The following is a 27956-nucleotide window of genomic DNA, read 5'->3' on the forward strand; positions in this document are numbered from 1 at the left end:
AGTCCGCCTGTGTTTCTACTCAAAGGAAGTTAATTTAAACTATGGCGGGCTACGGTCAAACTACAGTGCTGCAGCTGCTCATGTGATATTTCTGCAATTCAACATGATATTATCATGGCAGCAGGTTGATGTTGCTGAGAAGATCAAATAAGTCATTTCTTTTGGGGTTTGGGCTATTTCATGATTGTAATTAAAAGATAAAAATGATTACAAACGCTTTGAAGTTTACAGTGCATAGTTATCGAGTAAGTTCTAATTTTAATTATTCTTTTTTTCGGCTATTTTCTGAGATTCCAGTCATATATTACTGGGAACTTCTCAAATTCATAACACTCCATATTTACTGTTTATTTTGTTTGTATCAACTGTTTTGAATAATCAAACAACTCTGAATATTCCTTTTTTATTGTATTACCACTTTTGTCAACATTCCAAATTATTCTTGTCAATGACAGGTAATCATTTAATATTTCTGCAACCCTAACCTCAAATTATCATCTGACCTGGTCATGAATTTTTTGACATTATACGGTACAATTTTTTTATGATTTTATTTATTTATTCATATGGCTTTTATTGGCAGAGAGATCCTTTTGATGTTCTGCCTCGCCATATTACCCAATGTTATTTCCTATCAACACTCAGTTTATAGGGTTTTCTATTATTGAATTTGAGATTTCAATTAAAACTTAATTGGAAAAATATATTCTTATTTTTAGTAAATAGCTTATACTACGTATTAAACTTACAACATGATTATAAAAACTTAACTCAAAATACCGGTATTTATCTCTTTTTAACATTTTAAAAATCTAAGCTCCCATCAAGTAGAATATATATAAATATTTATATTTTCTATTAATTCTTGAAAATCACAATCCTGGTTACCCTTTAGTAGCCTACTGGTACCGGTATAGGGGTAAGTATTATAGTGAGACACTTATTTTGATTCTTTTTTAATGAAGTCATAAACATTTTTGATTATAAGAATACGTAGGGGTAATACCTCAAGGTACTCATCCTTACTGCATCATTTTTGACTGAAAATGATACAAAAGTGCTCTTTGTGTATTCGCATTTCTATTTGTTAGCCTAATTTATTAAAAAACACAACCTGCAATGTAAATAATTAGTTTTGGAAATTATGATACCATTAAATCAACTCAATCGGTTAACATTGGACTAATTTCTAAATCTAGGATTAAAATCTTTTTAAACTGACAAAAATATATATTATGAAAAATACATTTTCAAGCTATAGTCTATGCAAACCTTAGGTTGTCACATTGCTCTTGTGGGATACAGTGCTTTCACAGAATCCAGGTAGGCTTTGAGCTAATTGTGTGAGAGAAAGTTCGAAAAAGGGAGCGAAGGCTTTTTTGATAGAATCAGCTTAAAAACGGCATCAGTGAGCTCCTATTTTTATATAGAAAAAGCTTTGGCCATAAAGTCTTGTGCTGCAAACTAAGGTTTGCACGGACTTTAGTCCACTCTGACATTTTTTTTCTGCTTTCATAGAAGGTCATCATGTTTATTAATATCGATATATTCACTGTCTCGGTTTATCACTATTTATTATCACAAACTCATAATCTGGCAGTTATCAAGTGAGAAAACGTTTGAAGTGTGATTTATGCTCGTTACATTAATCTTGGTTAAATTTTGGGTTAAAAGAATACGTAGGGGTACCTCACATGGTACTAATCCTTGCTTTTGCTGGAACTAATCTGGGTCCAACCCAGTGCTCATTACACTAGCATTGCCAGCCGGGTCGCCAGATTCTATAGTGAGGTCCACGTTATAATGACAGTAGAGAAAGATAGTAGAACGACGTTTCCGAACCTCTGTCTTGTCAATGCCTTCTATAGACGGTAGCTGATACAGGTTTATTAATTCAATATTAACTGTTCATTCTTTCATTCTTGTTTAAAATAATCAATTATATTTTATTAAGCAATAAATTATATATTTCAATAATGAATTTACGTAATAATTAAGATAAAATATTTTGTTAATTATTATTTCTACATTGTTAAAAGACGATCTGGCATTAGAGCAAAGAGAGAAAGAGATAGCGTTATCCGCTTTGTTGAATGATAGACAAGGATAGCAATACCATTGTTAATCAAACACTGCCATTATAAGGTGGACCTGACTATAGTTAGACGGCCACCAGATTTTGGCGGCCGGCTGGTGAAATAGGCAATAAATCGTTATTGATAAATATGTCGAACTTCCATGAAAGCAGAAAGAACCCATTTTTATCAGTGTTTAATAACTTAGTTAAGTAAAAAATCTAGAAATTCAAACCACATTTTCACATAAAACTGTTTCAGTATTACTGGAAACTGGTACCTTACATTGAACTAGGCTACTTATTAAATAGTCTAATTCAATAGAAAGAAAAATAAAAATCTCAGTACCCTTTTTGAATTATTTATTCACAACATGTTTCGGACATTGATGCCATTTTCAAGTGATATGAAGTAAATAAATAATTTTTTTTGGACATAAATCAATGTCCGAAACATGTTGTGATTAAATAATTCTAAAAGGGTACTGATATTTTATTTTTATTTCTATTTTTATTACAAGTAGCCCAATACAGAAAAGAGTCTAATTCAACTTTGAGAATCAAAAACATTCTTGATTCTATAAGTAGCTTTTAAGTGATAATGACTATGATTATTGTATGATTTTCCAGGTATTAAGAAATTATCAAAAATACTCCAGTTTGAGTTGTTTCACACCATCTGTGAAATACAATCATCATAATTTTTACTATGAACAGAGAAGAGGAGCTCACAAGAATGCTGACGAATGTCCACCTCCCAAGTAAGTTTATTACAGTTAGTCTTCATAATTTCAGACTTCAGTGTCACATGAATTTAATAGCACATATAGTGCCGGTTGCACAAAAGCCGGTTAAATTTTAATCGTGATTAATTCCACCAGAACCAATCAGAGAAGACCTTTTTGACTGGCTCTCGTGAAATTAATCACGGTTAAATTTTAACCGGCTTTTGTGCAACCGGCCCTAAGTGCCGTTTCCACAATGGAATTTTAAACTGTGTTAGATCCATATCAAGTCTCGTTTGTTATAATATTGTTTTGAATGTAAGCTACCAGCTCATTTAATTCAGTTTAAGATATTACTGTGCAAACGGTCCTAAAAGAGGTATTTCCCAAAAAGTAAAAATATTCCCAAGTAGATTGATTAAACGTACCTAGAATACATTCTGGTATATTGAATTGATCGATTACCATACACTTTTCTGGATCTTCGGCAATGATACATCCGAACATCTAATGCTTAGCATATGGAAAGTAGTTGTTGGTGATTATTTTCAAATAAAATCAATGAACTAGGAAACAATTTGGGATAATCTATGAATCATATGACAAGTTGATCAACCAATTCCAATTGCAACATGGACATTTTGGCTCTTATCCATTAGAGCCAAAATTTCCCAAACTTTGAGATAATGGAACCAGTTTGGGGCAATCGTAAATCAGAGAATTTATTATTTCAGCAATATTTACAGCATTCAAATTTGGATTACGTTTAATGATAATTAATTATTGATTGAGATGTTAGCGGGGATTAATTATTGTTTCAGTTTTAAATTAAGTACAGTATTCCTCTTTACTGATTTATTTCTTTCAGACGTGGAAAAGCGAAGTACTTTTTTGCTGGAACTGTCCTGCTTACATCGGCTGTCATCGGTTACGCCAAGTATGATCCCGAATTCAGAGGTCTGCTGAATGAGTATGTGCCAGGATCTGATGACGCCATAGCGGTCATCTTCCAGGAGAAAACCTCTTTCCTAGACTACATATCCAAAGCATTGGATAGTGTCACGTTTGGGTAAGATTACAGTTAAATTCGCATACGTTAAGGTATTAGAATAATAGTTTCTATCCTGTTAATTCTCTCCCAATCGTTAATCTGATATTGTGATTGTGGAATGTGAATAATGATCAATTTCTTCAACGCAACAGCATACTATATAATGCCTTCATATACTTCAACCCAACAGCATACTATAAAATGCCTTCATACATTGCATATACAAATGTATTGAATAGTATCACAGAGCAAAAATCTTTAAATTATTTGAGTAGAATCCTAAATGTCTAGAATACAGCAATTATTTTATCAAGCATAACGAACTATTAAATAAATTTGAAGAGATAGATTTTTTTATAATATATACAATTATTTTGATAGGTGCATTTTGATTAGTCGCATTTAACTGTTCGATCCATTAAAAAATCTGAAATAGTTTTCTTTGAAAAAGTTATACGCCGCAGCTTTGATTGTTATGGATAACAATATTAGCAAATATGTAACCTCCAGCACTACTTGTCTCGTAATTCGAAATAAACCTCAGATAGGGCTTTGAGTGTTGATCAATATTGCAACCTACCATGCAATGTGTATTGAATAAATCAGATGTACAAATATGTTTGTTTTATCTTCCTTTTCAAATCAATATTCCCAATATATTCAAAAATTTCTCGATAAATCAGATGTACAAATATGTTTGTTTTATCTTCCTTTTCAAATCAATATTCCCAATATATTCAAAAATTTCTCGATTTATAATTTAGTAAGATCAAATTGTGAGTAAATTTTATACATTTGTGGTTTGCTCAATTATGATAATATAAGGTGCGTCAGAGAAACTTACTTATTTGAAGAAAATCCTGCGCGGTGAATTGGTCGCATAGAGGAGGGGGCGCATCTGGAGGGCGAAGTTATGAAATTTATACTCCCTCAAGTAAGTAGCCATCATGCTCTGGTCTAGAGAGCAGCGGGCCTTCGCAGTTGAGAGCGTCTTTTCTAATGGTCGGTCACTTGTTCTTGCTACGCAACGTGCCTTCCGCGCTCGATTTGAAATTCCTCCTCACAGACTCCTTCCTGGCCGTAATTCAATTCTTTCTTGGGTTAACTCATTTCGGGAGTGTGGAAGTGTCGCTAAACCCAGAAATTAATTTCAACGAGCCATCAGAACTCCAGAAAATATCGAAAGAGTGAGGCAGTCAGTTGTGCGTTCTCCCCGGCGTTTGGCTCGCAAACACGCAGCTGCTATGGCAATTCCTGATTCCACTGTTCGACGAATTTTCCATAAAGACCTTCGATTTCATCCCTAAAAACTGGCTGTTGTTCAATAATTGGCTGAATGCGATTTTGTTGCCCGTCAAAATGCATGTGATATGCTGATTGACAACCTGCCTAAAGACGCGGTCATTTTTTTTCAGTGACGAGGCTCATTTCCATATGCGTTTCTTCAATGTGATTTTTATAGGGTTATTTGAAATCCCTGGTTTATGTCGATCGACCTCGGACCATAGCACACCTCAAGAACAACATTCGCGACGTAAGTACTTTTGTTTTTATTGACCTTTCAAATTAGTAAGTTTCTCTGGCGCACCTTGTAGTATTAATGTTTTCCTATTCTATGATATTGTTCAATAATTTATATGCTCTACTATTTCATGAAATGCATAGCTGTAACCCTTTAAACTCTGACAATCGATTCGTTAAATTTTATTTTTCGCTTGTTTCAGAGTATTAGATTCGGTGACATCCCTGTTCAGTGGCACTAGTACTCCCGAAGAGAAAGAGAAGAAGAGAGTGGCTGCATTGCCTCCTTGTGATGAAGAACAAAAGCCGTACAAACGTAAGCAGTCTTGGAAAAATTTGTTCCTACTCATTTCAATAGATAGAGCTTTCATGTTATTCTGTATTTACCGTATTCATAAATTGTATCAGAAGAAGTGGAGGAGGAAACGTTAAGGAGAATAAATGGAAAAACAAAAAATAATTGTAACTTAATTCTTACTCACAAAATCCATAATAGTTATTAATGGTGTTCTTTTGGTCTTAAACTTTGTTAATCTAACGCTAACACAGGAAGATTGTATCCAGTTAAGGTTGCGTATAACGGAGTTGTTTTCTTCTAATAAAAACGTATTATTGAGTTTGTTGATATAATATATTCATGGTAAGAAGTGCGTTTCCGGTTTGCATTTCCTACTAGAATATTTCTAAGACCAGTTTAATAAAGCCCATATTATTCAATATAAAATTTAATCATTATTGATTAGGAGATTATCAAACTGAATAACTAAATTTTGCGAATGGATAGATAGCTTGCCTTTATTTTAACCTGGAGGGCTAAGTTAGGACGCAGCCGGCCCTCTCTCCCTCTTGACCCTCCTATACAATTCTAATGCATCTACATCACAACATAAGGAAATAATCTCTTAAATAGAATAATAAGTAATATGATAAAAAAGTATAAATCAATAATTGAAAAAAAACAATTTTGTTCAATTTAGTAGAATACCAAGATACCAAGATTTAATTTACGAATACGTAGATACCAAGGGTTACCTCGAAAGTGAAGATGTATTGTTTCAATAATTTTTAAAAATAAAAAAATAAATGAGGGAACGGATCAACATGCAAACCTTAATATAGATGTTCTGTAGAGTTGCCGATTGGATTAAGACATTTTTGTCATGATTAACTTGCTCCAATATACTCCGTGATAAATTTCACTTGGCTATCAGTCCATTTAGATTGTTATTTGTCACCGCCTTCCATTCATCCACAAGTTTGTGGTCAAACCTGCCAATTGTTTATCACCTCAAAAAAATCATAACTAAATTAGAGGAAAATCTAGAAAACTGTATCCATGTGAATGATTCCATCATACACCAATAGAGCTCAAGCCCCTGTATTTAAAAAAGCTAGAGATCGATGTTTCAATCGATATGGTTCACTGTTGAATGACTCTACATAAACTACAACTGCGAATTTAGAAGCTGAGAGAATTCTTTATCAAGATCAAAATGAAAGAATTTCAGGGCGGTGTGTGAATCGCAGGTTATCGCGAATTCGATGAGGCTGTGGAGTTGAAGTTTGTGTTTTGGCTGGTTAATCTTCATTACAAATGCCATAAATCAAGTAAAAAAAAATTTTTATTTATTTATTGTATAAAATACTATAATCATAAGACAATTATGACATTGGAGGAAAAACTAGGCTAAGCCTATAATATTTCTCTCCAAAAATTTTGATAAAATGTTAATGTTGTCCAAACGATAAGGTTATATAGTCACACACTGCTTCGTCACTTGATTTTCGGTCCAGAAATGATAATTTAAAATTTTGTAAAAAAATAATTAAGTAAATTATTGGTTACCGTTTGAACATCATTATTCTTCTACAACAAAATGGTCTTCACTTCTGAGATGACCTACAAAATGATGTAATTGAGGAATATAATAGAAACAGTCAGTGAGATTTCAAATCAAATAAAGTGTCAGACATTACTTACATAGCAAATTCCGTACACAATTAATATTTCAGGTAATTGAATACAATACTGTTTATTGGTAGATTAGATATTTTTATCTTTAATTATTGTCTTCTCAAACGGAATAACTCAATATTGCTAAGACATTGTTTATGATTTTCAATAGATGTAGTTATGATTTTGATGTTTTAGTGCTTATGGTTTGTGTTGTCTTAAATGTTTGTGTTGGATTATTCGCCGCGAAAATTATTTTTATCTCTTCCTTCATTGTTTTTCCATAGTTGTTTCTATTGTGTGTGTGTGCCTAACATTTTGCATTTGCATGTATTTGAAGCACCCAGGTCTGCATTCAAGCCTCTACTAGATGAGGAGAAGAAAGACGACATTGTTAAGTATTCCGAAAGGAGGAAATTGACAGCGCCAAAACCACCTGAAACTGAACCTAAGATTACTACAAGTAAGAATGAAAACTTCTTAACCTTAATCTACATTTCAGTTACAATAAACCTCTCAAATTGAGCGAGTTGAGCGCTGTTACCAAATTCAAGTATTTTGATTTCTTCAAAGAGACACATTTGTGAGACTTTGAAGATTAACACTTACAAACATATAAGTCTTACAAACATTGATAACTGTCATGTAATAATCAATTATAAATTTTATTAGAAAAACATTTTTACATTGTATTTATCCATTTCACTAGTAGCATATTATTTGACATATATTGATTTGTTCAAATTACTACAACCGTACTCAAAGCAATCACTAATAACTTTATAATCGAACGGGAAAATTAATATTGCCATAAAATAAAATTTCAAAACTAAGTGAGATTGCTTAAGGCAAATATACATTTTTGTACTAATAAAACTTGTTCATTATTGGGGCAAACAGTATTTAATAAATCGAATTACGAAACCATGGTCCTGTACCAAATAAAACTGTAGAATTTGACGATATATGTGTTTTTATTTCATTATGAATTACGAGGAATGAAGCGCAACTTATACCCGATTTCAAATTATTGACAATGAATAAAATTCCGAATTCCGATTTACCACGGTAACGAGATGCAGTAGAACATTACATTTTTGTTGATTGTCAATTCCTTTCTGACTTGTAGGCCCAGTTTCTAGGACACTTTAAATCTAATGGATCATTAAATCTATAAGTTTAATAAGTGTCTTAGGAACTGGACCTTGAAATTATAAACGTCCGATTGTTATTTTTTTAGTGACTGCTGGAGCAAAACCTGTAGAGAAGAAGGAAAGCAAATCTGTGGATAAACAGGACAAAGAATCGTCGCAAGCAGCCAGTGATGCAGTCGCCACCCACCCTCACAACTTGGTTGAACTCGAAGAAAAGATGGGCAGCGCAGCCCAAGTAGCGATAAAAGCTTACACCGATGCGATATGCGTACTTAGAGGTAAATTTGCTCTTTATTTTTGACTTCCGCAACTAGCTGCTACTAGTAGTTCTGTGAACAGTAGACCTCGCGCAGTTATAAACCACAGCCTCTTCTTATACTGTCCATCAGAGTAAATCCTGTCTGTATGTCGTGTCCGCGAGATATCGGTGTGAAAACGGCTAGTGGCTGTTGGGGTTGGTGTATCAAAAATGCCAACATCAAAAGCTAATCTCCTTCAAGACATACTGGCAACAGATCAGCCCGAGTTGAAAGCAGAGAAAGGTCGAGAGAAAATACTATGTTACTTTCAGTTATTCATTGCATGCAATTAATAGTCCACACGACAGCTTATTTTTCCCAAGTTTACATTGAGATATTAATTGCATGCGTCATTGCTTGCAATTAATAGTCCACTCGACAGCAGATTTATGATGAATAATTCTAGGGTCTGATTTTGACGGTATTATTGGCGTTCAAAGGAGACTCCTACCGGTATCCTTAAAATGCAAAATTAAAAAAAACCTTATACATACGTCGACGCGAAATTCAAAAAGGAACATACCTGTCAAATTTCATGAAAATCTATTGCTGCGTTTCGCCGTAAATGCTGAACATAAATAGGCCTATAAACATAAAGAGAAATGCAAAACCGTCGACTTGATTCTTAGACCTCACTTTGCTCGTTTAATTATCTGTCACCTATAATTCAAAGTCCATGTTTGTAGAATGTGTGATTCATGTTTCTTTTCGACTATGTAGCAACAGATTTCCCAGAATCAGTATTTACATAAGTATCACATGATCAGTATTTTTTATATTATGCTTTTGCGGTATTTACATCAGTATTTTAATGATGATTTCTGGTTTGTTTCCCTCAAAGCCCAATGTGAAACACGTTAATGGTTGATTTACAGCGTGATCATTTACTCATTATACTCTTACACACTGCTCACTTTCTGGGACTACATCAATTCTAGTAAATTTGATTTTTCAGCAAAGAAAACTGTCATTGCATTAGAGTAATTTTTCATCTACAGCATTATTGTGTGTGCACTGTCAGTAGAGGATGAACAGCTAGATTTATAAGATCCTACAAGTTCTTCCAATTTGGTCCCAGTAATTCACGTCTTCTATTAACATTCTGTGAATCATTAGGTATGACTTGATTGAATAAGCTAAAAAATAGTATATCATTAATATTATTCTATGAACTGTTTGTTCAATCTCTACCAGATGTAATATAAGTTTTTATAATTCCTGAAGACAGTTTGTTCTCTTCAGTGTGTTGGAAAATAGACTATTTTTCAAGAAGATTATAAATCGCTTCATTTTTCCCGGGGCAATTTACAAGTATCATGATGAGTAAATGAAGGAATTTTCATTTAGAATTTTTCTCTTATTTTAGTGGATATCTACAATGGGTATCTGTCCTGTATCGTTTTGTTATTTCATATTTTCACGTTTATACTTCAAATAATTCTTCATACTGAGTGCGTATTTTTACATTGTAATTTTTCTCTATGAGTTCCAATTTCAAATTCTTTCATGAAATTTTCAGATCAGGCCGAAGATATTTACAAGCTAGTTGAAGAATCAGTAGAAAAGGTTGACCCAAAAATATGGCCCCAGATCAAAGAGAAATCTCTTGAGAAAGAAAAGCTGGTCAAGGAGGCTGAAGTCAATGCCAGAATTGCTGAGTATGTATATCCTTGAAGTTAAAATTAATGTGATTAGAATGATGTTTCAAAACCTATCTTGTCTATAGTCGTGCAAACATTCATGGAAAAAATCATTTCTTAAGCAGGGAACCCACTATGCCGTCACCGTCAGGCGCCGTCCGGCACCGACCGTCACCGTTGCGTACCGGCAACATTGCTTTGCATTGTTTTAAAAGAACGGCAACCCACTATACCCGTCCGTCACCGGCCACGACCGTGTCCGTCAGTCACCGTCGGCCACCATTGCTGTTTGGGGCATTCTTGCCGGATAGCCGGTCCGTTTTTTTATCATTCTTCCAGTCGACATTCAATTTAAATCTTGCAAAAGTGCTAAGAATAGTGTTTTTACTATTGTTTCCTTATTTCCATTTATATTCCAACTCAAGTATTATTATTATATCATCAATTTGTTCTCATAATGCAACTTAATTCACTATTCAAACGTAAATGGAATCGCTAAAAAAATCAAATGAAAAAGTAACATGACATTTATAAATTTACTTACTTCAGTGTCAAGGCCAGCCGCTCCTCAGGACCAATGACCTCACGGAAGTTACTGTGTTTCACTGGGGATTTCAGTAACTCAGTAACTTCTTCTTCAGCACATGCTGCGGCTATTACTAGCAATACCTCGTCTGATGAACTCTCCATCGCAACTGATGCATTTCTTCTGGTTAGCTCCGGTTTCTGACGGAGCTAACCAGACGGGCAAGTGGGTTATCGCCGGAAAAATGACGGTGAAGGTGGCGACTGACGGTGACGGTCGGTGCCGGACGGCGCCTGACGGTGACGCCATAGTGGGTTCCCTGCTTTACGAGAATAGGAGCACACTGCTGTTTTCATGCTGATTCTATCAAAACGATCTATGTTCTTTTTGTTCTCTCTTCGTTCACTTTGTTCTTTCTCACACAATTATCTCACAGGCTTTCTGGCATCCGTGAAATCTGGCAGCACTGTACTTCATAAGAGCAATGCTGCAATCTAAGGTTTGCACAGACTATAGGTAATTTTCCAGTCTTATTTATTATTCATTCCATAGAAATTATCTAAATATCGTCAAATATCAATTCATTTTTTAAATGTAGCTTCATAATTATCATGCTCGTGGATACAATCATACTCTTTATACTCTACACTAGAAATTATCAGTTCTAACTATTTATTGAATCAGTATTAATAATATCATTGTAAAACAACATCCTTGACTGATTCATGTGTCTGGTTAAGATAATTTCTGTTTCAAGATTTCCTCACTTCTATTACAGTTTTCATTAGAGCAGCAGACTATTATCAAGAAGTTTCTTTTGTATTAACGAGCTATTTGTATTGTGCTATCTTCTTTGTAGAGAAGGATAGCAACATCAATGCTAATCAAATAGTGCAATTATAACGTGGACCCTACTGTAATAGTGTAACTAGAGGTGCTATAGAATTCTATTCAATTCTATAATTTATTCAATTATTGGTTGGTTATGTTCTACTACAATTGAAACTTTTATTTTTAGGCAGACAATAAATAAGCTGAAAGCTTCCATTGAGAATCCGAAACTGCAAGCTCCAGCTGAAATGAAAGAAAAGGCCAAGAAAAATATGCAAAAAATTCTGAAGGATGTTGCTGAGGCGAAAAAGGTTTTCGAAAAAGAGAAAATGAATGCATCCGTTACCGACAAATACTGGGGTAAAGTAGAGGAGGCTCGAAAATATTTCTCCGTAAGTTCAAGCACTATTAATTATTATGTTTCAATGCCTAAATTTCAATAATTTTGTAGAATTTTTTAATCAAATGTTGTTTATCTTCAAATGGGTAACAAACATGGAAACACAGGAATTCAGAGACTTTATTGTAGTCACTTCACAAAACTATTCTATTTATTATATGGCTGCTTTGGTGGAGTGAATCAAAGGTTGTTTCACCTCACAGAATAACCAAATATTCCTAACATTCATGGAAAATGGTGTACCAAACCGTTATACGCTATCAATCGGCTCAAAGTCCAGTCAACAAAGGGTTGTAGAGAGAAAAGTTTGGAAGACAATTTTTGACCCCGCAGCTCTGTTTAGAGTAGTAAGGAGTAGTAATCATATCAAACCTGTGCTTAACACAGGGTATAGGGGTGAGCACTTTTTATATGATTACCCCCTTACTACCCTGAACAGAACTGTGGGGTCAAAAATTGTCTTCCAAACATTTCTCTATATACCCTTTTTTGAGCATTCATTGCCTGAACTATCAACACTTCAACATTTTCGATTTAAAAACAACTAATTTTGAAATCATTTAGTTCAAAATTATAATGAAAATACTGCATGCCTAAACCGATTCAAGTAATGTAGATCCCAAGTTTTTCAATATGATAATATATTTTTATATTTATTTTCACATTGGATGGTTCATATTTTGCTTTTTATATCATGAAGAAAACTCTTCATCTTCAATAATTTATTTGGATTGTAATTTTCACTGTTACAGGAAGAGCTGGAAATTCTGTTCCCGAACGTTCGGTTGAGTGAAAAGCAGTTGAAGTTGACAGAAGGCGAAATCGATCTTTTCATTCTATATGCTTTCCAAAACATATTGTATTATCAAAAAGAGCTATCCAAACTCGATGTAAGTCCGTATTTTTTAAAGCTTTAATCTTCGTTTTCATTTTTGTCTCTTTTACTAGGATCTTAGTGCTTTCATCTTAAATATTATTAGTTTCATCCGCACTCAATTATATCTTTTTTTCTTTCTTCCTCCTGGAGAATTTGATCCATTCACAATATTTATGTATTGACATGACATTTTTATTATTTTCTATAATGACTCTGAATCATAACCTCTTTTGGACTAATATGCAGTCAGTTTTTCCGTTTCCAATCATTTTATGATAAAGCTGTTTTTCATTGTTGTTGTTAAATTATGCAAATATTTTCCTGTTATGAAACTACAATATCTAAAGTATTTTCAATTAGAAATGTCTTCATTTTTTGGATTTTAGACTCTGGGAGAAATGAGAATCAAATCGGCTGTTGAGCAGTCGAAATCGGGTGACCCTGACATCGTGAAGGCGGCTGTGGAAGCTGAAATCGAAAAAGAACGAAGAAAAATTGTTGAAGATTTCCAGAAAAGAGTAAGTTTGCAGTCGATTTGTCGGGTTGAAACTCAAACTGTCAATATGCATTTTCCTAGATGTTTTTCAATGTCATGTTTCATTCATATGATACCGTGGAATCTGGGAACCAGCCTTCCTAATAACGTATTGATTTTATTCTGTTAGAATATGAGCACACATATTTAAAACTAGTAGCCTAATAAGAAACTTGCTTACTCAAAATAAATTATCTATTCATACACTTTTTTTGAGAATTGAAAATCATTATCCTTCTCATTCATCTTTCATTGATACTCATGCCGTATCTATATTCATTATTTCAAACAGGTATTATCAATTCTGATCAACCAGAGCTATTATTGTAGGTAGGAACCATATCTAAATACAGTAACAATATAGAATTGAAATCTCTTGCACATACAGAACTAATATTCTTTATCATTGAAACAGGTATTATCAATTCTGATTAACCAGAGCTATGATTGTAGAAACCGTAACTAAATACACTAACAATATAGAATTGAAATATCAATTCATAAAATTATCTTCTCTGCCTGAAGAATTATTTGGAAACTTCACTACCTCAAAATCTTTCTTTACTTTCTAATACTAATTCTTAATCTTGATAGTTCTAAAAAATCAAAAAAGCACAATGTAGAATCTTGTTCGAAAAAGATGAATGAGAAATCAAACTTCATATATTCACTTTGATTTTTCATATATTTTATATATTTCACTTATTCCAAGTGTTTTATTCACATTATTTCAAAGCCTAGTGCACACTACTGTGATTCGCATGACGGCGACAGCGAAAATTACATTCATTTAACCACGGCCAGAAAATTCTCCCGCTTCTGTCCCATCATGCGAACGGAGTGGTGTGCACAAGGCATTAACTTCATTGTAATTTACAGTCTCTTCTCTTCACTTCTTCTTGAACATTCTTATTTTTCGGGTATTTTTGCAATGTGTGCTTATTTCAGACGCTGAATCTGAGAGCAGAATGTGAGCGAGACATCAGAATTCAACTGAAGAGACAGGCTGAAGCACACAGCGATCATTTGCAAGAGGCAATGGCCCTCAAAGAGAAGGAGGTTGAGCGAAGGCTGCATAGGAAAGTAGAGGAGAAAATCATCGAAGAGAGGACTAAGTTTAAAGAGGAACTGGCTGGCATGGTCGGGCGGCTAAAAGGATTAGATGAAGCCATCAAAAGTGAGTCACTTTTATGTATTTAAATATAGTATTGCTGCTTCGTTATTAACTCTAATAATAATTATGATATCGAGAGACCTGGCTGACTCTGGTACGGTGTCAGTTTTCAGGTCGCACCTGATCAATGGGGAGGATATTTTGAATATTCTTTCCGAAAAATGGAAATTGATATGACCAAAGCTCCGCCAATTTATGTAGATGTAGTTATGTAGATTTGTGTTTATGTAGATTATCTATAGTTATTACAAATTGCTTTTTTCATATCATATACAGTTCAATAATTATTTTCTTAGTCTTTATTATGTAAATTCATCTATAATTTTGCTGTATTGTAAGCTATTGTATATAAGTGTATAAGCCAGATATATTGTAATCTACATAAATAAAGTACTCAATCAATTTCAGGGCCTCTGACATTGAATCTGTATGTACTACACACGTTCTTTATAATTTGTGGAAAATATCAACCTTGGAAATTAAAAACTCCCATGGTTTTTATAACTCTAATATAGCCTATTATAAATATGATGTGACCTAATGTATATTACAGAATCAGAATAAATATTCATTCTATACTATTATTATCTGAAGAGCTTTTGATTGAAAGCGTGAAAATTCATTGATAATTGTGTTGTAGTTTGTCTGCCATATTCTCTTTTTTTCAAATTCAGTTTTTTCAATTTTCATATTCTCTTTTTTTCAAATTCTTTCCTCTATTGTGTTACGACTCTTTTATGTTTGATTCAAAAAAAAGCTTATATTCTCACCGAGTATTTATTGTTTATATTTACCTGAAGATGGCAATGTATTCCTTGTAAATATTGATGGCTAATAAAATTCTTATTCTTATTCAATAATAATGTTTATCAGTATTATAGTCCGTGTAAAACTGCAGCATGAGGCTTTATGGCCTATATTTCAATATAACTATAGGAGTAAACTTTTGCCGTTTTTGTGCTGATTCTATCAAAAAGGTCTACGCTCTCTTTCTCTCGCACAATTAGCTCACTCTCTTGATTCTGTGAAATCTGACAGCACTGTACTCCATAAGAGCAATTTTGCGAACCAATGTTATAGTAGCCTATATATAATTTACAATTCATTCTCTTTCATTGACAAGTTCCCTTTAATCATATTGAATTGAATTGAATTGAATTGAATTGAATTGAATTGAATTGAATTGAATTGAATTGAATTGAATTGAATTGAATTGAATTGAATTGAATTGAATTGAATTGAATTGAATTGAATTGAATTGAATTGAATTGAATTGAATTGAATTGAATTGAATTGAATTGAATTGAATTGAATTGAATTGAATTGAATTGAATTGAATTGAATTGAATTGAATTGAATTGAATTGAATTGAATTGAATTGAATTGAATTGAATTGAATTGAATTGAATTGAATTGAATTGAATTGAATTGAATTGAATTGAATTGAATTGAATTGAATTGAATTGAATTGAATTGAATTGAATTGAATTGAATTGAATTGAATTGAATTGAATTGAATTGAATTGAATTGAATTGAATTGAATTGAATTGAATTGAATTGAATTGAATTGAATTGAATTGAATTGAATTGAATTGAATTGAATTGAATTGAATTGAATTGAATTGAATTGAATTGAATTGAATTGAATTGAATTGAATTGAATTGAATTGAATTGAATTGAATTGAATTGAATTGAATTGAATTGAATTGAATTGAATTGAATTGAATTGAATTGAATTGAATTGAATTGAATTGAATTGAATTGAATTGAATTGAATTGAATTGAATTGAATTGAATTGAATTGAATTGAATTGAATTGAATTGAATTGAATTGAATTGAATTGAATTGAATTGAATTGAATTGAATTGAATTGAATTGAATTGAATTGAATTGAATTGAATTGAATTGAATTGAATTGAATTGAATTGAATTGAATTGAATTGAATTGAATTGAATTGAATTGAATTGAATTGAATTGAATTGAATTGAATTGAATTGAATTGAATTGAATTGAATTGAATTGAATTGAATTGAATTGAATTGAATTGAATTGAATTGAATTGAATTGAATTGAATTGAATTGAATTGAATTGAATTGAATTGAATTGAATTGAATTGAATTGAATTGAATTGAATTGAATTGAATTGAATTGAATTGAATTGAATTGAATTGAATTGAATTGAATTGAATTGAATTGAATTGAATTGAATTGAATTGAATTGAATTGAATTGAATTGAATTGAATTGAATTGAATTGAATTGAATTGAATTGAATTGAATTGAATTGAATTGAATTGAATTGAATTGAATTGAATTGAATTGAATTGAATTGAATTGAATTGAATTGAATTGAATTGAATTGAATTGAATTGAATTGAATTGAATTGAATTGAATTGAATTGAATTGAATTGAATTTATTGCCAAAATTACAAATACATATTTGTACAATATTAATCACAAGAGTATACAATACGAAATAGACATTGATTTTAACTTGAGTACAACAATATTATCAATGTAATATTTGGCACTGCCAACATAAGAAACCTTGTGTGTTGGCAGTGAGTTGCAGTTCACTTATTCTGCTTCAAGTACTTTATATACAATTCAAATTTTATAATGTATAAAGAAAGTATTACAGTAATTTACAAAAATCGCAAAAGCTTGAAAAAAAAACAAAACTTAAGAATACTACATATTATATGATAAAGTGATATCCAATTAATTATTGTGACGTCTTGAGGCCATCATGACAGTTAATCTTTCAAAAAGAGAAAATAAATACAATAAAACTAATCTCCTGCAAGATACGTGGGACAATTACATACCTGGTTCAAGAACCTGAAACCGAAATACCATCGTTCACAGTTTCTAGTAACAATGCTTGTTGGGTACCATACTATACTTCATACAACTATTTTGAAGAATATATTCTGCTCAATCCAATATTCTATACTTTTAAGTAAATTACGTGAGATTTTTTTATCTATAAAATCGTTTGGAATCTTATTTATAATGTAGTTACAATAATATGTAAATTGGTGCCTGCATATGGTTAGCTTGATGAGTTCTGTGTTAAATCTATTGTTAGGACGTGTATTATGGGGTGAAATATGTGTAGCAAAATTCGATTTATTCTTATTGATATAGAGTATTATGTTTTTCATATAATTCTGTCTTATTGTCGGGACCTTAAATTCAAGAAAAATTTCCCTACTAGGATAGAGTCGTGGCTTTCCTAATGCAGCTCTTATAATATGTTTTTGTAGGATAAATAATTTTTTTAAATGTGTATCATATGCAGCTCCCCATACTTCATTAATGTATTGAAATAATGAGTGAGCATACGCAAAGTAAATTTTTCGTATAATGTCTTTGTTTTTTATTTTATTTATTTTGTAAAAAATGTAAATGAGGTATTTCAACTTTGAGCACAAATAGTCTATGTGTTTGTTCCATTTTATATGTTGATCCAAGAGTATACCAAGATATTTAATTGTGTGCACCCTTTCTAATGTTTTATGTACTTCTGCATTATCCGTAGTGTTTTCATAGCGATTATTTGTTGTTCCTATTGTAAGATTTAAATCTGTTGCTGGTTGTCCAGTTATATTGGGTGAAAAGGTGATATACTTAGTTTTGTCAGCATTTAAAGTCAAGATATGATCTTGCAGCCATTTTTTTACTATTATTAAGTTTCTATTTGCCATATTGAATGTTTCTTCCCAGCTTTTGCCACTGAAGATCAATACAGTGTCATCTGCAAAAGACAGGGTGGTGCAATCTTGGAGGTTTAGTTCGAGTAGGTCATTCACATACAACAGAAAAAGAATTGGTGATAACACAGAACCTTGGGGCAAGCCGAACCCTGATGTATATTTAATATCAGTTCGACCATGGAGATTTAGGAATTGTTTCCGTTCAGTTAGGTACGAAGAAAATAAATCATTTGCTATGCCTCTAATTCCAGATCTGTCTAATTTGTTTAATAATATATTGTGAGGTATGGTATCAAAAGCCTTTGATAGATCCATGAATACTGCAAGAGTTTTTCTATTGCTATTAAAATTGTCAAAAATTATTTTGTTCAGGTGGATGACTGCATCTTTAGTAGACTTATTTTTTTGAAAACCAAATTGCTTTTCATTTATTATATCCTCTTTTTCCAAAAAACACATAATTCTGTTTTTTATTATTTTTTCCAATATTTTTGAAAGGTTGCTTATTAGGCTTATAGGTCTATAATTTTCTGGTTTATTCAAATCTCCGGATTTAGGTATTGGGATGATTCTGGCTTCTCTGAATTTTTTTGGGAAATATCCTTCATTTAAACATTTGTTAAATATATGTTCTAAGGGTCCAGTTATGTAGTGAGAGATTTTTTTTATGAAAGGTCCTGTGAAGTTATCTGGTCCTGGTGTAGATTTGTTTTTCAACTGATTTATAATTGTAATTATTTCGTTTGTGTTTGTGGGGTTCAGAAAGATACTGTGTCGACATGAATTTGATAATGATAAAGGAACTGGGATATCGTTAACATTTCCTGATATTTTTTTGGCAAATGATACACCTACATTAGCAAAGTAATTGTTAAGTATATCTGCATCTAGGCTTATTTCTTTTGTGTTTTTCTTCATTTCAAGCAGCTCGTGAATGTATTCCCAAGTTTTCTTGGCATTATTCCTATTTTCGTCAAACTTCTCATTAAAATAATCTATTTTCGCTTTTTTTATTAAATTATTCAAAGTATTTCGGTAGTTCTTGTAGCGGGTTTGCAATTCAATATTGTTTGGCTGCCGAGAGAGTTTCCTGTGTAATTTGTCTCTTTCTCGAATTGAATTGACTAGACTGGGTGTAATCCATTTTTTTACTGGTTTATTTTTTTTACTTAGTCTGATTGTTTTTGTTCTTTTATTTGTAAGTTGTGTTAATTTTTCTATGAAATTGCTAACCATTGCATCGATATTGTCGGTGTTGTAAACATCAGCCCAGCTTTCAACCTGTAAGTCAGCTATTAATCCGTCGAAATCAGTTACAGTTTTGGTCCATAATTCCCCTGCTACCGCGTTGTTTTTCAAGGCTTCACTCAAGTGTAGTGAAATACTGTAGTGATCTGTTATATTAGTTTTAATAATAACGCCATGTTGCAGGTCTCTATTGTTTGCCCCCTCCTTAAAAAATATGTGGTCTATGCAGGTACCATTTCCATTCACCATCCTTGTCGGCTTATTGATGTAGGATTTAAATCCATTGATATGCAGAGTACTCAAGTACTCATTTGTTAAATTATTGTTATCTAAAATATTAAGATTTATATCGCCCATTAAAATTACATTGGTAGTGTCCTTTATTCTGTTTAAACAAGAGTCTAGACTTGATATGAAATTATTAATGTTGGTAGCTGGGGAGCGATAAATTAAAATTACTGTATATTTAATGTTATCAATTAAACACGTTATACAGATGGAATTCGATTCTTCGATATCTAAATCGATAATTTCAAAATGAAAATTCTTGTCAACAAATAAACATATCCCATCACACTTTGAATGTTTACTTTTGTTCTGTACAACATTATACCCTTCAAGACCGTAAGTGAAATGAGCATCATCCGTAATCCACGTTTCTGACAAGGCAATAATATGAAATTTAAATTTGATATTTCCCAAATAATGAACCAATTCTTCAAAGTTTTTATTCAGGCTTCTTATATTAGTATGAAAAAAATTCAATAAGTTTTTATTGCTTGAGTTCTGAGGTTCAAATGAGAATAAATCATCTATTTCACTTGTATCATGATAGCCTATTAGATCATCATCACATTCAAGAACTGACATATAATATTCTATAAAAGTATAAAACTATTCTGTGAAATTTATGATAATGTAAACTCCAATGAAGAAAGAAAATGAAGTAAGTTAAGGATCAAGAAGATAAAGAAAAATTTTTTAATAATAATAAAAAAGTGGGTAAATTACCAATCCTGCGACTTCCCGCCGCGCCTCTTTTATACAAGAAAGACAGTCTTTCCGTCACATAGAAAGATCGAGAAACTTAATTCAAAAAATAAAGTAATTAAGTGGAAAAATTATTTTAAACAGAAGTAGGATTTTCTGCAAAACCAATTAACAAAGATACGAGCTCAGAGATAATACAGTTTGGAGTAGAATAAGCTGATATTGTAAACATAACGACCATAAATAATATAATGAATAAACTGTCTAAATTACCCCCTACAATCCATATAAGGCGATGAAGAATAATGAATACCAAAACAGAAAACATGGCTATGAAACTGTTACACTGTATGCATTCACTGAGCCGAATCACTTCGAAGATAAGGCCAGTGTTTGGTATCTAGGTTATAGCTATAATTGATATCAGGGAAATGCCACAGATAATACCAGACAGCTATTCGGGCATCCACCGCTTTATCCATTGTTGATTTCGATTTTGCGATAGTGAATTCGTACAAACGAAATCTTATTATATTAGCATTGCACTAGACTAGTATAACAGTTAAGATACTACACAGTGTAGGCCATAACTTTTTCATTCTTGACTTCACTGAGAGCGAGAGAAAGAGATAACAATAAACGATAGTGAACGCAAAAGAGAATTCATTGATAAGCTGTATTGTATTTGCAGGGTATAGGGTATCTCTGAACTGCACTGTGAATCGTTTGTTTCAACTAAAAGCCATTTGATATTGCAGCAGTCACAATAGACAACAGGCCGCTCATCGGAGTGATTCATTCCAACACCTGCCCGATAATATTGTTAGATTCCCCGATTCTCAATTTTAATATCAATATGTTTCTTCATAAAAGAGTTTCATGCATAAGTATATGAATATGATGTATATACTATAATATTATTGATCTGTTGGGTCCATTTTATACTATTTTATATGGGGAGAATTTATTTCTTTCTACAAAGGATAATGCCACTTTGAAACCGGTTTAACTATTATTAATTTAAACCATAGCAGTAATAAAAGCTTCCAGATCCTTATCACTGTTAATCATTGACACCTTCCCCTTATCCACTGGTCTTACTTTGATGTTGCCTGCTCTATCCACCCACACATATTTGAATCCCTTCTCCTTTTGAAGTTTCTTTAGTTGTGACAGAATCCTTCTACGTACCACAGTCAGTGACAAGTTGATGAACACTGGGCGCTCCTCCGTTTGAAATCCGACGTCGCGAGTGGAAAGTCTCCTCACCTGTTTCTTCTTATCAAGCACCTTGTGCGCGTCATCGCGTCGTACGAATTTCACGATGATCCCGGGAGAGTGTTGGTTTGCCCCCTTGGGCAGGCGGTGGCAGCTGTCTATCGCCTCCGGACCCAGGTCAACACCGACTGCTTTACACGTAGCCAGCACAACGTCATTGGTTTTTTCCCCCTTCACAACAGGAATCCCGTGTATTTCGATCATATTTCTACGGCCGTACTGTTCGAGCGAATCAACCCTGTCGTTTAGCACCTCTACACAACCTTTTCGTTTTGTGTTTTCAGTTCGTCAATATTACGTAGCTTCGTTGCATACACCTTATTTTTGACAAATCCCCAAAGGAAGAAATCGAGTAGTGTAATATCAGGGGATCGAGGAGGTCAGGAAATCGGTCCATCGCGGCCAATCCAACGTTCAGGAAATTGTTCATCCAGGTAATTTCGAACATGTAGACCCCAATGTGGAGGTGCCCCATCTTGTTGGTAGTAAACATTTGGCTGTCGATATTCGATTTGTGGTACTGCATACTCTTGTAGCATGTCAAGATACGAAGCACTAGTCACGGTAGGCTCGGCGAAAAAGAACGGGCCGATAACGCCATATGCAGCCAACGCACACCAAACATTAACCTTGGGGCTATCACGTTCAACCTCTTGAACAACATGAGGGGTTTTGCCACCCCAAATCCGACAATTATGACGGTTAACAACACCGTTCACATGGAAGGTAGCTTCGTCAGAGAAGATAACCTTTCTTAAAAAATCATTATCTTCTTCAACTTTGTTCAGAATTTCGACAGCGAAATTGTACCGGCGTGGTTTATCGTCTTCTTTAATGTTATGCAACAATTGTATTTTGTACGCATGCAATTTTAGGCGTTTGTGTAGCACTTTCACAATTGTCGACTGCGGTATGCCAAGTTCTAAACTCGCACGACGAGTCGATTTACTTGGGCTTCTCAGAAATGCTTCCCTTACTCGATCGACTACTTCCTCGGATACAGTAGGCCTGCCAGCACCTTTCATGTGCAAAACATTTCCTGTGTCTTTAAATTGTTGATACCAACGTTTAATGGAGTTGTTAGAAGGAGGATCACGGCCATACTATAAACGAAAACGTCTTTGAACAGTAATAACCGATTTGCTTTCGTGAAACCACAGAACGCACATAGCTTTCTCCTGCACGGTAGCCATTGCTCAACTGAGGCTCTGTCACCCCCACCATTGAGCCGACTGTGTTTCGATGAAGGTCATCACAAATTATAGCAGGTACACCAACGTTTGCCACAAAAATAGGCGCGCTACTATTATTTGATATTTTTTTATTCACCTATGAAATGTGTTCAATAATTTATGCTCACCCGGTACTTTGGAAAGTATTTTAAAATTTTGTTGTCAATCATCTTTGTAACTAAAATATTTGGTATCGAAAAACCCAATTAAGATTTGTTAATTAGTATTTTTGAATTTCTCTATCAAAAATAATAGCCAAAAATCTTCTGTGTAGAGTGAGAATGTTGATGATTCATAAAAGAAACTCATGATTGATGACAATTCCGCACAAGATGATTCATAAGTTGAAAAATCGCTTCTTGGTGGTACGGAACCTACCTAAAAATGTATGTCATCTTATTATCATCAGCCTCATTACCCACGTACAAGTCTAGAGCTCATGAGGGCTTCACCATCAGCACCCCTTGGTGCTACCGCTAAATACCATTCCTCTATCCTTTTTGTGCTACCTGCTACCCACCACCATCCAAACCAGCTACTTACTCAGCAACCCACCAATCCAATTAAAATACAACTTACAGTTATCATTACAATAATCATCATTCAATTCATTCCAAAAATATGGCCTTCAGGCTAAACTTGGGGTCGCTGAGAACGAATCTGCAATCAGAATTTCTCTATCACGAGAAATAACGAATAAAACCAAGCTGTTGATCTTCCGGCAACCGTTAACAGTCATCTTGCAATGCGGCCGAAACACTTCCAAGCCAGACACCCATCTCAAATGACAACAACGACAAGCTGTGAGAAACCATCCTGCACTGCGGCGCTAGGTTCACATCCTCTTCTTACTTCCCAACTTCCCTTTGCATGCAAAAAAAATTTTTCACTTCCTCTTACCAAATTTTTTAATTTTGTTTCTTTGTAATGTACGATTCTATAATTTACTATGTATACTTATATAGACACCTACTGAAAAACCTTCGGATTTAGTGGGACCTCCAATGTAAATATTTTGTTCAATAAAACTTGTTTGATTGAATTTTATGAAGATTATTTTGGTAGGCTGATCCACTGGTATGACAAATGTCTCAATCTTCATGGCAATAATGTTGAAAAATAATCAGTGTAAGTAACCTTTGGTGAAAAGTTAATGCTTTTATATATGCACTCGTCTTTTATTTTTGGCAAATCCGAGGTTGAAAAATTGACCCTCGTATCATATCAATAAATATGATGTAATATCCCTTATGAAATACATTCAATAATATTACAGTTCATTAAAAGCTATGATCTGTTTTATCTTTAATTTTCAGCTAAAGATCCTCTCGTGGATGCCGTAATCGTTTCAATTCCGAAAGAAGCGCTAGACAGAGGTGTCTACTCGCAGGATGCTCTGCGGGAGCGCTTTTTGAAGGTGGAGAAAGTGGCTTCGACTGTGGCCCTCGTTCCAGAGCAAGGAGCTGCGTTACCTCTAATTCTGCTCTCTTATTTGCAAAATTTCTTCATCATCAAGAATCCAATTCCGATCCCCGCTTACGAATTAGCAAATGAACCAATCGATCCGTCGGCACTGAATACTTACGATATTCTACAACGTGCAAGGTAACTTCAATGAATATCTTATCTATAGTTAGGTCCACGTTATAATAGCAGTGGAAACAGATAGAAGAATAGCGTTTCCGATTGTCTGCCTTGTAACTGCCTTCTATAGAGGATAGCTGATACCGGTATATCTGATATAAAATTAACTGTTCATTCTATTTTGAAATAATCAATAATATTTTATTCGTTGAGAAAAATCATTTTTCAATTATTTAATTATACATTTCTAAATATTTTGTTGATTATATCTCTACATTGTTAAAAAACGATCTAGCAACTTTGCGGGGTAGCGCTTTCTGCTTTGTCGAATGATATACAAGGATAGCAACACCAATGCCAATCAAATAATGCCATTATAACGTGGACCTCACTATTGCTATACTTATCTATTATTTGTTATCTCTCTTGTTTTAATGAATGAAAGGGTGTTAAAAACACATTGAAAAGTAGTAGAGAGATTATCACTATTAACTTGGATCGATATAAATTAAAGGGGGATGATTTCAAATGCAAACAAAACACTAATATAACATTGTATGAAAGATGTCATTTCCCCATCATTATATTTAATCAATTCTTTGTTATAAAGTAATATTTATTTTATTTTTTACATTCAACAATACACACATCAAATACATGATTATAAAAGGATCAACATGCCTAACCCAAAACTGCTCCCTTCCCGAATTTTGATAGTAGTAAGTCAATGTCTAAAAGGTAGGTTATGTTGCTTCACTTTGAATCAAATTCCGAGTCCAGAAATATACAAACTAATTGTCTACATTATAACGTGAAGAACGATTAGTATTGCATCATCCGAGACTGTAAAGCTGGATTACCACATATAAGTATGAGTGTACGTGTCAGATACAGTGAACCTAGTATTCCCATAAGTTATAGTGGGACTAATCCCACCCAGCCCGGTCGGACGAGTATGAATAGTTGCATTAGAAATCAAGGGAATTTTTCAAGTAGCTAATTTACCTCTGTCCTAGATCAAACCAATTTTTTAAAGTTGAAGTTACTTATGAACATCATTCACTGTGTAACAATCAGTTAGTATCATAAGATATTAAAGTAAACAATAGTTCAACTTTGTTTTAGTGTGATTTGTAATCTAGTGAAAGTATAATAACATAGATCACAACATACATTTCGAATGTTTTAATTTTAAATTGGTAGAGTAGCACATTTATCACATTATGTACAAATACTTAACATGAGGAAAGGCACAACAGGATCATGCCCAAAACTGTCCCATTTCCAATTTATACTATACTGTCCAAATCAAAATATTGGTTATGACACTTTCACTTTTCAAAATTCAATTTACGCTCTTCAATACTCAGATAAACGAGCAAATTTTGAATCAAATAGATACTATTAGAGTCTAGAATCAAAAAATCTTGTACAGTAACTTAATAACTGTTCAAAAAGTCTGAATTTTGAATAAAACTAGAAATTTTTGAGCTAAAAACTTCACACTTTACAGAAAATTTGGACGAAAGCGTTTTATGCTTTCCATAAAGTGCTATTTTACAAAATAAAATGATTATAAAAGGGATGATACATTAGTTTTTTTTTGTTCTCGCCTCTTGTTGAGCTGTAACTGACATATTATTTATTAGTTTTTAAATTATTTATTTTATTTTTATTGAGAATAATGCCTACATGAGTTTTTTGCTTGTGCGTGGTTAATGGGAAGTGCGAGGGTGATTTGATGAGATGATCAAACGTCCATGCCTATTTGATGGGATTCGAACCCGCTACCAGGTAGCACTAACAGACTGAGGGGTGCAACGCCTTATTAGTCGACTCGGCTATCCTGGCCGGCAATATTTTATATGTATTATGTTGCAATATATTAATCAAATCAAATCATCGTTTATTGTATAATACATACAATATGTTAGACAACCGTCATTATTCATTTAAAAAAAAATTACAAAGTTGAAGAACTCATCTATCAGTCACACCTTCACATTACAATTTACACATATTTAAAATAACAATGGATTTATGAGCAATTAATATAATACAGTATTACAACACAATAATAATGGTATTATCCTACAAATGTCATTATAAACAGGTGATACCTAAATTTATGTGTGTTTTTCTGGCAAGTGGAAAAAAAATGTTGAACAATTCACACTCAAATTCTATACAAAAATTCACTAACCGAATACAGTCATTTTTCTAAAAGAACTCTATGTAAGATTTGAAACGTTTGATGTTCTTGAGACTCACCCCTAGAGAAAGTTCATTAAACAATTTTATAGACATATAATGCAAATTTCTCTGAGTAGTTGCAAGTTGGTGAAAACCAAGTCTCACGTTATGCCTACCTCTTGTAGAATAATTATGTACATCAGCATTTATATTATATATACTAGAGTTTTTCTTCATGTACATTAAATTTTACAGTACATTATATTTTGACTATGTTGAAAAGTTACTAAGTTTTTATATGAATGTTATGTTTTTAATGCTTACTGTTGTATAGCCTGTCACATTTAATTAATTCAATTGATTTGTAATGAGTATATTGAAAAGAGTTTAATATTTTAAAAGGTATTGGATGGAACGCGGGGACTTTGCTCAAACTCTGCGCTACATGAATCTGCTGAAGGGCGCTCCACGCGCAATCGCAAAGGACTGGATCAAAGAGACTCAGATCATGCTGGAAACACTGCAGGCCGCCAACGTGTTACTCACACATGCTTCGGCATCCGGTCTAGTCTATTCATGAGTTCCTTCTGTCAAACTTAAATTTAGGCAGTTTATTTATCAATTCTTCTGTAAATAATTACAAAGTCACAGACTATTTGATCTTCTCATGCATTCAAACTTTCGGACTTGATCAAATTTCTCCACCAAACTATTTTATTAGGAACCAGTAAATTATTGTGCATTCCGTCATAGAAACCACAACTTGTTGATTTTTTGTTGGCAATAAAGTATTACTAACATTCAAAATTTCAGCTTTGTTTAGATTATTGTGATTCAAACTTCACGGACTTCGATGCTTTGAGCAACTTGGTGGAAAGGGAAGTCGTTCATTACTAATGAATGGCAATTTCAAGATTATCAGATAGTGAGGTCTACGTTATAATGG

General features: G+C 33.1%; 1 protein-coding gene across 1 annotated transcript; it reads left to right on the top strand.

Moving 5' to 3' along the window:
- Window positions 1-27822, top strand: LOC111061765 (MICOS complex subunit Mic60-like). Its single transcript, XM_039419882.1, has 13 exons — window positions 1-245; window positions 2705-2835; window positions 3668-3868; window positions 5575-5687; window positions 7666-7788; window positions 8566-8757; window positions 10298-10436; window positions 11963-12167; window positions 12928-13065; window positions 13439-13570; window positions 14536-14779; window positions 24544-24838; window positions 27413-27822. Exons 1-13 carry the CDS (start codon window positions 204-206, stop codon window positions 27588-27590), a joined length of 2133 nt encoding a protein of 710 aa, XP_039275816.1. The 5' UTR covers window positions 1-203; the 3' UTR covers window positions 27591-27822.
- The last annotated feature ends 134 nt before the right edge of the window (window positions 27823-27956 follow it).

This window comes from Nilaparvata lugens, chromosome 1 (assembly GCF_014356525.2).
Source record: "Nilaparvata lugens isolate BPH chromosome 1, ASM1435652v1, whole genome shotgun sequence".
Taxonomy (NCBI): Eukaryota; Metazoa; Arthropoda; class Insecta; order Hemiptera; family Delphacidae; genus Nilaparvata; species Nilaparvata lugens.